We start from the raw sequence: 15345 nt of genomic DNA, 5'->3' as shown, positions 1-15345 counted from the left end.
CTAATTAATATTCAAATTAAATGTTATTCCAACAAAAACAAAATCCTTAGTAACAAGAATGGTGTCCCAAATATAAAAATTGTTAGAACATAGTTATAAAAAATTATGTATGTATATAATTTGTAATGGATATTCCAGCAGTTGCTAACTTGTATAGCTGGATTTTATTGTAGTGGGCAACGATTTTGAAAGCATCGTCAAATCATTTTGCGACAATTAAAAACCGTCACAAAGTTATAAAAATATTACCAATATTTATGAAAAGTGTTGTAGTGTGTATTGATGAAAATTCTTGGTTTTCTTAATCCCAATACTATTTATGTTAAATCATTAAGAAAGAAGTACTTGAGAGCACAAAAACGTACCTGAATTCATGAGTATAATTGAGAGAGTTTGACTCTTATGATTGTTTGATTTTTTTAAACCAAAGCCTGTCTTTTGTATTTTTGATAGGAGTCATAGGACTGAATCACAACTCCTCTGATAGAAAAAGGACTATGGAGGCAGTTTTAATGTCTTAGAGACCAAACCCCTAAATTCACTATTTATATTTAAGTGTGACACCCATTAAACTCTAAAATCCAAATAAAATAGTATATCTGATTTTAATTTTATTTAATTCCAAATCAAAAGTAATAATAACTTAGGTTAAATTACACAGTTAGTCCCTACACTTTTAGTGAAATTGCAAATTGATCCCTACACTTTAAAAATTTGTAATTGGATCCCTAAAAAAAATTAAAATTTGTAACTTAGTCCCCAAAGTTCAAAAAATGTTAGATTTAACAAAATATTTTAAGTATATTCTCTATTTTAACAGGATATTATCAGTATATGCTGGATATTCTCAGCATATGCTGGATATTCTAATAAATGATATCACAATTATATAATTTATTTAATATGAAATAGCTTAATTTGCTATTATAATCAATATATGTATTGTCCTAAATAGATTAAAAAATAATAATTTTTTAACATGTATTTGTATGTGTTTAGTGTAATAATTAAACATTTTGGCCCCTCCATCAATTGCCTTGCTCCTTCCCTACGACTTAGTAATATAATCTTTTTAGGACTACTCAGATAAAGACGTCTAAAATGTCTTTTTTAAAAAATATTTTTTAATAATTAAAATTTAACATATATAATCGATTAAATCATGTTATTTTTGTCAAAATTAGGCTAGACAAATTAATTTAACCGAAAAAATGGTGAATCAAATTTTGAACTAGTCTAAATAATTTTTTTTTTAATAAAAATGACTACAATATCTTTATTATAGAGAATGATTAAAATACTCTTATTATATATATATATATATATATTAATTTTAAAAATTCTAAATCCTAACCCTACGATAGAAAAATAAAGGACTAAAATTTAGGATTCTCAAAATTAATATATATAATAGAAGTATTTTAGTCATTTTCTATAATAGGGTATTGTAGTTATTTTCTATAAAAAAAGAGTATATACCCAAATTGGTCCCTAAAGAATTTTAAAGTGGACGTTTTAGTCCTCAACTAAAATTAATCACTCCGTTAGTCCTCAACGTTTTTTGGCGTCAGACAAATTGATCCTTTTTTTTCTCATCTCCGTTAACCACTAATGGAAGGAGGTGATGTGTCGTGTGACTGTGATGAGTCAGCAGTGAAGTTCCACGTGTTTCCTTCGGACGAATTGGTCCTTAGCCAGATTGATACAAAACGCTGCATTTTAGAATAGGGCACGACGTCGTTCTGTGAGAGGAAGAGTCTATCAAAACTGAAGCATCTTTTTGCCTTCCCTCCACGAAAATAAAATTACTCTGAACTCCTTCTCTTCTCCTAGGTTTTACTTAGGAAGCCACCACCACGTCAAGCTGTAGTCCTCCGACCACCTCTGTTGCTGTTGTCGACGCTAGGATTTGAACGAGTCAGCATTATTGCGGAAGAATTCCCCTGTGAGTGTTTCGCTCGCCACGGCCACTGGTCGAGGTTAGTATAGTGATGAGTTTATCGATTAAGTTGTTGATGGTATAGTTGATCATTGTTGACATTGTTTAACGGTGTGATCATGTAGTAGTTGTTTTTGTTAGAATACCATTAGTTGCTGGAAATAAAAGTTGTTTTTGATGCTTTGATACTGTCTCACATGGGTTACTGATAAGTGTTGTGGTGCATACATTTACGAGGTTAACATGAAAAAGACACAATATGAAGTGATGAACACATTGCATTGATGTATTAAGCTGATTATGACATTTACCCAAATAAAAGATGTTAGAGTAACATTTAGTGTTGATGAAATGTTATCTAAATTTTATCTGATTAAGGGTAATGTTTAGTTTTCTGATATTGATAGTGGTATTCCATATTTGTAAATTACAGATGACTGAGTGGGTTACCCCTGTGTTTCAACATGGGGGGAGCTTTGTCAAAGATAACAAGGGTGAACTTCTGTATCTTAATGGCAATGTAAAAAGTTTCCTCCGATGGATCTGGACTTAGTGAATTACTTTGACTTGAAGAAGTTGTTTGAAGAATTCGGCTACCATGAATTCAAGAAGATGTGTTGGTATGATCCAAGAGCTCCTAGCATGGAAGCAGGCTTACACCCTATTTATGGAGATAAAGAAATTGGAGAGATGTGTGATGCAAAGAGGGAAGACAAAGAAACTGATGAGTTGTACTTGTTTTTTGACCACCCAATTATGAAAGATGTTGAATGGTCGGAAGAAGATGAGATGAATCTCAGTGAGGGAGATGATGATAATAATAGCATGAATGAAGAACACACTGATGAGGATAGAGAAGCAGAGGTCTTTTCTGATGATCCAATCTCTGATGGTGATAGCTATGATAGCTATGAAAGTGCTGAAGATGAGGCCTATAAACCCCCACCTTCAGGCTTTGAGAGTGATACCGATGATGATGAAGATGAATTGCTCATTAACTTAACCAAGAGAAAAGGTGACAAAGGAGATAAGAAGGCTGGCAAGAAAAAAATTGCAAAAAATGTAAGGAAGAATGCTGGTCCTAAAGTCACTGTTGGGCCTACCCACACATCCAGGCCCAATAACACAGCTGGGCCCAACTACACTGACAGGCCTACTTCTACTGCTGGACATGGTATAGGGGAGGTTGATAGTGAGATATTTAGTGATGAGTCCGATGGTCTAGGTTTTGAGTCAGAGGGTTTTGATACACCTCAATCATCTGATAATGAGGGAAATGGTTTTGACTGGCCTCAATTCAATGAGGAGGCAGCCTTTGGTGAAGTTCAACTCCAGCTGAACATGGAGTTTACCACACTTGAACAATTCAAGAAAGCTCTAAAGGATTACACTATTGCTGAAGGGAGGAGGATTTTTTATGTTAAAAATGACAAGAAGAGAGTTAGGTGCAAGTGTGCAAATGGCGAGGAGAAGGCTATGAGTGCAAAGGCAAAGTTCAAGGCCAAGTGTAAGGAAAAGAGGGGAGCCACTGTAACTGATAACTCTGGAGTAGATGAAGTGCAAGCTACTGTTGATGTTAGTGAGGGATCAAGATCAAAACACACTACAGATGTGAGTCAGCAAGCAGGGGCTACAGAAGGTGCACCAAAAATCAATGGGGCTGAAGGGAAGGGTAAGAGTGATTTATAGAGCATTAAGGGAATGAGAGGGCACAGTATGGAAGATTAATGTCGTGTGCAGTGACAAGATGATTTATAGAGCATTAAGGGTTGCTAGAGAAAGGTATGTTGGGAATGAGAGGGCACAGTATGGAAGATTGAGAGATTACCTCACAGAGATACATGATAGTAACTCTGGTAGCACTGCATTATTGGAATTAATTCCAACAATTCCTTATTCACCACCATTGTTCAGCAAGTTGTATGTTTGCCTGGAGGCTTGTAAAAGGGGTTTTAAGACTGGCTGCAGACCGCTGATTGGTTTGGATGGATGCCATTTGAAAGGATATTATAGGGGGCAACTGTTGTCAGCTGTCGGTCAGGATGCAAACAATCACTTCTATGTGATTGCTTATGCGGTGGTTGATAGTGAAACGAAGCAAAATTGGAAATGGTTTCTACAACTTCTGCAAGAGGACTTGGGTCAATGCACAGTGAAAGGCTGGAATTTTATCTCTGACCAACAGAAGGTAAGTCAGACTTAATTTCATTCATAATAATGTACTCAAAATTATCTACTAATCCTTAGATATACTTTGTGGGTGAATTGCTTTGTATAATGTTGGAATGATTAGAATAAGTATCATATTCCTGAACCTAGAATAAGTATCATACTCTTGAACTTACCAACTTTGTGATACATTACTGACTGAGGAAGTTATTAAGGTTTAGGGTGTCTGATAAATTGTTTAAATAAGAATATATTTGCCTGGTAAATGAGTTAGTCGGGGATCTATGTGTCTGATAAATGACTTTGTTGGGGAGCTACGTGTCTGATTATTTGAAAGTTTGTATGCTATTAGATTTTGTATGTCTTTTATACACTACATGCACCTATCTTGCAGGGTTTGCTGCCTGCTTTGCAGGAGGTGATGCCAAATGCATACCATAGAAATTGTGTAAGACACATTTGGAAAAATTTTATAGGAAGGTTTAAGGATAAACGGTTGAAGAATATGGTTTGGGCATGTGCAAGGAGTACCACAGATGCTGAATTCCAGCATCACATGCAGCAGTTGAAGAGAATGAATGAGCGTGCATGAGCTTATCTTGCAAAATTTCAACCATCTTGCTGGACCAAAGCTCATTTCAGCCATTGGCCCAAGCTTGATAATGTGACAAACAACATGACTGAAGTTTGGAACGCCAAAATAAACCATTACAGGGGAAAACCCATTCTTACCATGTTGGAAGAGATCCATTGCTACTTGATGAGGAGAATGGCTACGCATAAGAAGGTTCTAAGCACTTACACTGGAGTATTGGCACCAGTTCAGCAGAGGAAAATGGAAGATATTATGAAAGATACTAAGTTCTGGACAGCTCAGTGGACTGGTGACAACGATCGTAATGTATTCGAAGTCCAGAGACATTTAAAGAAAGTTGGTGTGCATCTTGGAAGGCACACTTGTAGTTGCAACTTGTGGCAACTAACAGGTGATTAGGCCTATTATTCATTTTTTGTGAGTTGTGATTTTAACATGTAATCTTGAGTAGGAATTAGATTTTTTGCTGATGTTATGTTACTGCCTGATAATGTTGAGCAGGAATTCCATGTGTTCATGCGTTGACAGCTATACAAAAGAGGTGTGATAGACCAGAACCTTATGTGCACCCTTGGCTCAAAATGGATGCATTTCGAGCCACGTATGAACATGTAATCAGACCAGTCAACTCAGAGGAGTATTGGAAAAAGACTGGTCTCTTGGCTCCGGAGCCACCCACCATTAAGAGGCCTCCTGGGCGCCCAACGAAGAAAAAGAGAAAACCTGATCCTGTTGAGGATTCACCAGATACAACAAAGGGAAGAAGGACATTCATGGTCACTTGCCAAAAATGTGGTCAGACTGGTCACAATGCAAAGACATGCAAGGGACCACCAAGGCCTAAACCACCCCCAAAGGTTAAGAAAAATGGACAGCTAAGAGCAAAGAAAAATACTTCATCTGCTCCACCATCACAAGATGAAGTCCAAGTCTCCCAAACAGCACCCCAACCACTGCCACAGGTATAATCTCAGTTGAATTTGTTGTAATCATATTGTTGTCATGTTGCCTGCATTCATGTGATCTTCAATGTGATTGTGACTGATTGGCTTAATACTTAAGGATCTATTTGCCTAATAAATTATCTATTTGGGGATCTGTATGTCAGATAAAATATTTAGTTGGGGATCAAAATGTCTAATGATTTGTTTATCTTGTGTTCTATTAGGAGCAGATAACCAATAGTTCAAGCCATGTTGCACCTCCATCAACATTTAGGCCTCCAAGACCTAAACAACCAATTAGGAGGCCACATTCTACTCCAGCACCTACCCCACCATCTGCTCCAGCACCTTCTCCAACCCTAACCATCTCCGCAGCACCACAGAGGCCTATCCAGTCAGCATCACCTGAAACACTTGCTGCTACAAGTTCTGGCACAGCTTCAAGAATCTTCAAGTTCATGCCAACACCTGGACTAAGGCTTCCAAAATAGATTTGATCCTACTGTGTCAACGTAGTTTTATGAGTTTAATACAACTTTGTCATATTTTGTTATGTTGTTAGTACATCTTATTGAGACAACCTGGTCTGACTATGTTTGGTTATTATGTTGATAGTGTATGTCACTGCACCTTTTTTTTTTGGAAGATCTTAGTATTCATAGCAGAAACGTAAAGACTAGCTACCTTTTTTTGTTAAACTTTGGTTATATGGAATGCAAGTATGGTACTTGGATTTAAGTATGTTTGATTTTATTCCATTTCTAATGCAACTTTTCTTTATCCAGAAAATACTCATCATTCATCTACTCATCGTTCATTGCTTGTCCTAGCACTTACAGATTAGAGTTGCATAAACAAAAGATAACACTGTAATTACTTGTTACACTATATAACATAAGATAAAATCTTCCTTAAACTAACTAAATCCTACTTACAAGAAGACAGACCATAAATCCTATTATGAAAAAGAACACAGGACTGCAGCACCCAAACCATCGTCTATTCTCAACGGCATTCTTATTCTTCTTCTCAAATGCATCAAGCAATTCTTTCAACTTTTTCACCTTCTCCGCCAGAGCATCATCATCCTCTCTACCATGACCATCACATTGAAATACCCTATCAAACCACACAAAGAAATCACAGTGGGGAGTTTTCTCCTGCCCATAAAAATAGAAGAGTTTAGAGTACAACATTATCAGAAATCATGTTTTACATACAAAAAAAGTTTAAAATCATCAATACATTACCCTGTAAAAAGGACAGCCAAAGAAAGGTCTTTTCGGATTTTTCTCCGTTCCAGACTCTACAACTATGGCATAGACTCCACAATGACATCTTGGAGTTTCTCCTTTGGCGACTCTGAACCTACCGCCGTGGGCAGAATCACTACTAACACTGCCGTCACCACTACCTTTAACTCGCTGTCGATATGAACTTCCACAACTATCTACGGCAGCCATTGTTAACACTATAGCCTTCCTTAATTAGGGTTTTGGCAAGAGGAAGAAGAAGATTTTGATTTCACACGTCGTTTCATGGCTATTTGTAATCTTTCATTGTCGTTTTTGTACAATCCACCCCAGGGACTACGTTGTCTGCTTTCCCACGTGTCTCTTATCATCTGTGTCACCAATTCAATGTGACACGTTGGATATCGCCGTTAGACTTTAACAGACCAATTTAACGGAAGGATCAATTGGTCTGACGCCAAAAAACGTTGAGGACTAACGGAGTGATTAATTTTAGTTGAGGACTAAAACATCCACTTTAAAATTCCTTAGGGACCAATTTGGGTATATACTCTAAAAAAAATAATATTAATTTAGACCAGTTCAAGATTTGATTCACCATTTTTCGGTCAAATCAATTTGTCTAGTCTAATTTTGACAAAAATAACACGATTTAATCAATTATATGTGTTAAATTTTAATTATTAAAAAATATCTTTATAAAAAAACATTTTCAGCGTCTTTATCTGAGTAGCTCTCAATGTTTTCACTTTAATTTCTTTGAGTCCATCCGATTTAAAATTCAATCAAATGTCTATGATATACAAAAGATTATTTCAAATAAAAACATCGCGTTGTGTGATTGACATATAGAGCAAAACATAGGGCAAATTAAAAGCGTCAAATAAAAACACCACCATATATATTGAGATAGAAAAGAAAAAAAGTTTATCTAAAACAACGATAGGGCATTCTTGGTGGTGATTGAGGTTGAGCGTTTTGATGTGTGTACAATTGTTGCGGCGGATTTATGATGGAGAAAGAGGAGTGTTTGTGGTGGTCTTAGAGTTAACTTGTGGCGGCGGCCGGGTTTTGAGATGGAAGCTAAGGGTTGTGGTGGTTGAAGTGTTAGTGATCACAAGGTAGCTATAGATATTGGAGGTGGTTTGTTTTCACATGGTGGTGGTTTTAGGTGGTAGGGAATGAGTGATAAAATATTTCATCCAACGTGATTTTTTTCAAAAAATTGATTGCAATTATTGTTTATTATTTTTTAATTTAATTTTGATACACTAATAGTGTAAATAGCGTGAATTTAAAAATTATATTTTTTTTATATGTTAATACACAATTAAATGTATGTGTAAATCTATTTATACTAACATTGTGCGAAAATTAAACTCTTCTTTTACTAACTCTTAAAATTTATTTAATAATGTGATTAACATGTGCAAATTTAATCCAGAACAAGAACTAATATTATAGGAATTACTCTATTTGAGTATTTGTTCATAATATATCTGTTATTTTTTTAAATAAGGGTAAAATATATTTTTTGTTCTTAAAATTTGATAAAAGTTTTAAAAATACCTTTAAGTTTTATTTTGTTTTAATTTTATTCGAGAAGCTAAGTTTTCAATTTGCATCAAATATACCCCTGACGGCTAATTTTTCAAAAAAATTTAAGACCAATTTAACAACAATTTCATAAGATTATAAGAACAACCCTCAACACAAGTAAATCAAGCATAATTTTCATGCATTATTGTTATATTGGTCTTCAATTTTTTGAAAATTTAGCCGTTGAGCATATTTGATGCAAATCGAAAATTTTTGGGATAAAATTAAAACAAAATAAAATTTAAAGATATTTTCAAAATTTTTGCCAAACTTCAAAGGCAAAAAAATACTTTACTCTTTAATATTTAAAAATTATTATTATATTTTTAAAATATGTTTGTAGAACACAAGTTAATTAAATTCTATATTTATTCTTTGTTTTGTTTTGTTTGGTTTTAGGACGACTATAATGAAACAAAAGGATCGATATCGTACACCGAAAATCAGAAATTAAGAAAATTAAGAAAAAATTCTAGTATTTCCTTCTTTATCAAATACCTTTCAATAATCTTAAAATATGATTTTTTTTTCCCACAAATAATTATTCCTTTAAAACATTTTAGTAACATCAATTCTTTTTTTCTCAATTATATTCTTAATCCACTCCAACTTCAAATATTGTTTTAGCAGAAAATCTATTTTATTAAATTTTGAAATAATTAATAATGGAAAATATAAAATTAAATGGAATAAATTAATATTACATTGAAAATATAAAATGAAATTTTTTATTGGACAGAAATTATAACTTTAAATTATAGTTATTTATGAATGGAGAGTATTCAATAACATAATTGAGTAAGAAAATAAAAAAAAATTATAGCATAAGAGAAAAGAAGAGACAAATTAAAGTAAATGAAAAAATCAATTAAGGAGCTGTCTTATAAAATATTTTTCAATTAGGGTATTGATAAGAGAACTTTTATATAGGGCAATAAAAAAAATTCTCATTGAAAATCTTTTATACTTCTAAAAATATACCGAATACATAAAATAATATATAGATTAATATATAAAAATTAAAAAAAAAATTGTTAAATTACTATTCTCTTGACATTACTATGTTCCATAAGAAAGTTTCAATTGTTAGAGTTAATAAATCTCTTTTAAGCAAATATCAAAAGTTTAAATTCTACTTTATATATGTTTATATATGCAGTAAGCCAACAATAAATTTTTAAATAAAATTTAAATTCGTGATGAATTAATTATTAATCTGTTAGATTAGGAGATATTTGGCTAACAAAAAAAATGGTTAGAGTTAACAAAAAAACGAAAAAGAAAAGATGTCACTGATTCAGAGGGTGACCTCGGAAATGTAGAGAGTGTGACTAAAGAGCAAAGATCTTAGCATTTGTAAGCTTCCCTGCATGGTGAACATTACATCTTCTGTTCTCTTCTCACATTCCCCAACGCACATTCTTCCCCATTTTCCCCCTTTGATAACGACCCTACATTATCGTATTCTTATACAACATACGGTACGAATAATACCAGGGGCATTTTCGTCCACTTTCAATAAATATCGCACGATGATTTTGAATTTAATGACACAACCCTTTCGTGAAAGGTGTTAGGTGACTCACCTTTATAATCCATCATTGTGAGTTCCTATCCGTTGGATCAAAGTGGTGGAGGATTCATCTAACCGTCAGAAATTACCAATGATGCTTTTCTAGGTTTTACCGTCATGGATTAGTTGCTAATTATGGATACAATGCTTAACATAATAATATATAATACTATTTAATTATGACTCTGCAAAATTGAGGTGGATGGGATTGTGATCTGTCATAATTTTTAAAAGGTGTAGCATTTTCGCTAACTCATGTGATAAACCTTTTTCTTTTTCTTTCTTTCTAAAAAAACAATGGTTAGGTGAGGAAGCCAAACAATTGAAGATTTCTTAGTAGAGTGTTAAAGAGTATGATAGATGTCACCCTTTTTAAGAGAGTTTTCCTTAAAAAATTAGGACAATTCACCTCATTAAATCAGATGCATACCAATATTACTTGAATATCTTAAATAAAAAAAATATAACGTCAAAATCTCAAAATACATTTTTATATAAATTGAATCCAATAAATTCGAATTAGATGAAAAACATTGCTGAACAAAAATCGAATCAAGTGGATTCGATTTAAGTATATGGTTAAAATGGCAACAAATTGAATGAATTTATTTCGATTTATAAGTAAGAGTAAATTGAATTTAATAGATTGGATTTAGCCATTAGATTTCTGTTCAGCAACGTTTTTCACCTAATTCGAATCCATTAGATTCAATTTACTTCGTGTTTTAGTAAATCGAATTTAATCAATTCGATTTATATAAAAATGTGCTTTGGGATTTTGACGTTATATTTTTTAGTTTGAGACATTCAGATAATATTGATATTGATGAGTTTGGAAAACTCTAATTTAAATTGATGATGATCAAACATTATTAACAGTAAAATTATTAATTTATTTTTTAAAGTATGTTAATTATAATAATTTTTGTTGTGCAGATTCCTTTATGGGCCGAACATAACAAAAATATTAAAGCAAGCCCATTGGAACAATTTACATTCAGCCTTGATGTTAAACCATTGTGATCATAATGGCTGAAACAATGTTTATTTTTATTGGGCCAAATTGATCCTTTATTGCTACAAGTCCAAGTTAATCATGTTTTGCTATAAGCCCCAATGAATGATCCGAAAATAATTCATCAGGAAAGCAAATGTTGTCATTTGCTGAGGCCTTCAACGGATCACTTCTTTAAGCATGTAATGGAACTCAAAGTTTTATTGAAGAGAATTAATACATGCATTGGAAACATAAATGAGAGAGAGAGAGTATGAGTGACATGATTGATTTACTTTGTGCAGCACGCCACTCAAGCAAGGGAAGTAAAAGCAACCTTTTAATTTGTTTAACTTCATTTAATTACTTCTCTTCCATTTGTTTCTTCTCTCTCATTCATTCATTCTTTCTTCTCTTTCGGACAATACCCAGCAAACCATGGAAGCTACACTAAGCTATCTGAAAAAAGAAGAAGCTACATGCATCAAGACCATCACAATGATGGCAAAAAAACATAAAAAATGTAGTGGCTAAGATCTGCAACCATGAAAGAAAAGATATGGTGACGAGATCTTAGCTCCTCCATACCAAAAATGGAGAAGGAGATTCGGCGGCCAGCAAGGAGAAGATCTTGGAGAAGATGGCTTGTCACTACTTTTGGGTTCATTCATCACAGAAGGTAGCTAGGGTGGCTACGTGAGGAAGGAAGCAAAAGTGGAGCAGAAGAAGTCATCATCATCATGAAGCATCAAGAGCCAGAAATTCATCTTGGAGAGCAAGCCAAGGATAGAGCGCTCGAATTGATGAAGAGTGATGACCAAGGAAGGACTAGAGGTAATTGCATGTTGGGTTTTGCATGGATTATCTCTTCTCTCTTTCTGGCCGAACCGATTTTGTTCTTGGAGAAGAAGAAGTTGGCTTGGTTTTTGGCTTCAAAAGTGGAGGCTTCCCTCTTCTATAAAAAGAGAGAACAGCCACTGTTTGGAGCAAGGAGAAAGTGTGAGAGTGCAAGGCACAGAGTTCTCAGAGCTACCTAAGCTAACAGATTTCTCTTCTCCTTCAATGTATTCTGTTTTATAATTTTTCTGTTTAATTTTGTCATGTCTTGAGTCTCATGGAAAAAGGCAAACAGTGAGGTTTGTATGAGCTATAGAGCGGAAAAAGGCAGAGAGTGCAAAATTAAAAGAAAAAGTCATAGATGTCCTTAGAGTTCCTTTGTTCATCTATGTTGTGTTTCATGATTCTGTGGGAATCCCCTTGTAAGTTGGGTTAGCACTTTACAGTCTGTAATCAAGAAGATTATAGTGAAATTCCATCATGTTTGTGATGGAGACTGGATGTAGGCTGCACTGCACTTAGCAGCTGAACCAGGATATATCTGGGTGTAATTTTCTCTCTTCTCTACTCCATTTCTGTTTCTACTGCACAGGAGCAAAAACCGAAAATATCTCGTGTCAAGTGACGAGACAAAAAGAAAAGTCTCGTGGCTGGAGACAAGACAAAAGAAAAAGTCTCGTAGCTAGTCACGAGATAAAAAGACAAGAAGTTTCTAAAATTAGTTTCAAAGGTCAGCAAGTATTATCAAACAAAAAAGGAGCTAAGATTCAACCCCATTCTCTTAACCACTGATATGCATTTAGTTTAATGAAGTGAATTGCCTAAAAAATTATGAAAAAAACTTTGACCTTGCAAATAAATTGTGCTCCATGAGAGATTTATCAATAGACCGATCAAGTTGTTTTAAAGCGAAAAAGTTGAAAAAATTATAAAATAATGCACTAACACTTAATGATTCTTGAAATTTACAGTTTTTATTATTTTAATTCTTTAATTTTAAAATTTACTACATTAACTTCTGAAATTCAACTCTAAGTATTATATTAGTTCTTGAGTCTTTTTTAGCATTGAATCAATGAATAGAATGCTGAATTAATTGTGATTTATCATGTTAGACACCTAGTTAAATGAATCTTTTCGTTTTGACACTTAATTGCTTAAACAACGCAAAAATATGGTCGTTTTAGAAAATGAGGAGAGAAAATAATTTGCACATCATATAAACTCTTATTCGTCTTTTCATTTTTATCTTGTTTAAGCGTCAAAACAAAATGTCGCTGTTTAATCCTGTATTTAGTGTGACATTATATTAGAGTTATTTTAGTTTTAACCTACGACTATTATGATGATAATTTACAAATATTAATTGAATAGATACTTAATATGATTTAAATATTTATAAAATCAATAAATAGCCAATAAAAAACTCATTAATTCTAAGCAATACGTTTGATCACTACGAATAATGGCTGAGTCTGAAACAAGGTTTTGAAAATCGAACCGGTCATTGAATCGTTTTAGCTACTAGTTCACTGGTTTTCAGGTTTAATCGGTTCGACCGTAATTGAATCGAAAAAACCATTTTATAATGAAATAATAAATAAAATATACATAACCACACTAAAACTATATGATCTTATCAATTTACAAACTCAAAAAAATTTTTAAACTCTCTTAAAATATATGTTTCCAAGCACTTTTGTCATCTCATCTTCAGCTTTACATTCATCACTCAATTAAAAAATCCACAATCCTAATCCTCTATGATTTCTTTTGGAAAAATAAAATTCCATTCAAGAAGGAAACCACAGTTGTAAGTAATTAAGAATATTTGTGAGACTCAACACCAAGACATAGAACAAGTATACAGATAGAGCAGTACCAAACAATCCAATTCTCAATTTCATGAATCATAAATAAAAGGGTGTCTAAATATCCACAGAATCAATCAAATTTAGCATTAAAAAGCATCAGAAACCAAATTTTACAGTTAAAGAATGAAGTAAAAAACATTAGAAATGAGAGTGGCTTGAACCACTGTCTTCTGCATAAGAGGAAATACACTACCATCATCAACAACACTCCCAAGACCTCAAACAGCAGCATCATCTTCATGATTTCCTTGCTCTAAATCAATAACATGGGACATATGCTGTTTGTTATTTTTTTGAAAGCATCAATTTGGTTTAAAATTAAAACACAGCAACAAATAATCACCCTAAACTTTGAAATCAATAAATCTATCAACAAAAATTCAAAAACAGTATACTCATAAATTAAGAAACAGCAGCAGTAGAGTAACAAACCCATTTTAGTAATAATTTTGACAACACAAAATCAATTTCTTTGATTGATTTCACATTCAGAAAATCACTAATCAGTTTCAGAACAGACACAACAGAGCAATAACAATACAATCCAATACAGTTTCAGTGTTCATCATGTTGAATCACAGTTTAGTTTCAGTAATCACTAATCAATAATCACAGTACAGTTTAGCTCCCTCCAATCAGTTGAATGTTGAATCAGTTCACAGTTTCACAATACACAATTCAAAGAAAAATAAAACAGGGAGAGTGGGAGACAGCGAAGGCACCTTCAAGGCTTCAACAGATCATGCAACGGGGAGAGTGAGAGTGAGGCGGTTGGAGATAGCGAAGGCACCTTCTCAGTTCGCACCTTCACAGTATCAGAGTTCATCATGCAACAGTTATTCAATGATTCAATCAAACAATCATAACTTCATAACTAAAAAAAAAAGTTACCTGAAACTATGGATTCTGGAAGCTCGACCGAACATGCAATACAGCAATAGGGAGAGTGGGACTTGGGAGACAGCGACGCCGAGTGAACTGACCAGTGGTGGAGCACCTTCAAGGGACGACGCCTGCTGCGCGATGGAGGTGGCCGTTCCAAGCTCCAACGAACGACGGCTGCTGCGCGAAGGAGGTGACTGCGCGACGGAGGTGACTGCTCGACACCGAACCCGTCTGGCTATGTGAGACTGTGATGGCGTTCGATGGCGTTCTCACTTCTCAGAACCTTGCTCGATGAGAAGAATTGTGAAGGGCCGAAGGCAATGGCAATTAGGGAATAGGGATTCAGAACATTGATTTAGGGTTTCATTCGTTGAAACGGCAGCATTTTGTGCCTAGCCTAAAAACGGGCCGGATCACGGTTCGATTCGACCGACCGGTTACCGGCCGGTTCATCGGTTCAACTCCGATTTTCATTTTTCGCGATTTTGATGATTGCCTAAAACGTCTTTGTGACCGGTTCACAGTTCGACCGGTTCGACCCGGTTTTTAGAACATTGGTCTGAATTAAATAAAGCTAAGCATTGACCATGGGAGTTAAACGAATTAATAAATTAATTTTTTGTCATTCATTAATTTATTATAATAATAATAATAAAAAAAATTAGAGTTTGATAATTAAATAT

The 15345-nt window shown here is 33.9% G+C and overlaps 1 protein-coding gene across 1 annotated transcript; it reads left to right on the top strand.

The window, feature by feature from the left end:
• LOC107627713 lies at positions 4785-5844 on the top strand. Its single transcript, XM_016330533.1, has 3 exons — positions 4785-5094; positions 5205-5665; positions 5812-5844. Exons 1-3 carry the CDS (start codon positions 4785-4787, stop codon positions 5842-5844), a joined length of 804 nt encoding a protein of 267 aa, XP_016186019.1.

Source organism: Arachis ipaensis, chromosome B02, assembly GCF_000816755.2.
Source record: "Arachis ipaensis cultivar K30076 chromosome B02, Araip1.1, whole genome shotgun sequence".
Classification (NCBI taxonomy): domain Eukaryota; kingdom Viridiplantae; phylum Streptophyta; class Magnoliopsida; order Fabales; family Fabaceae; genus Arachis; species Arachis ipaensis.
The sequence above is the reverse complement of the archived record's forward strand: the minus strand, read 5'-3'. Positions and strand labels throughout refer to the sequence as shown.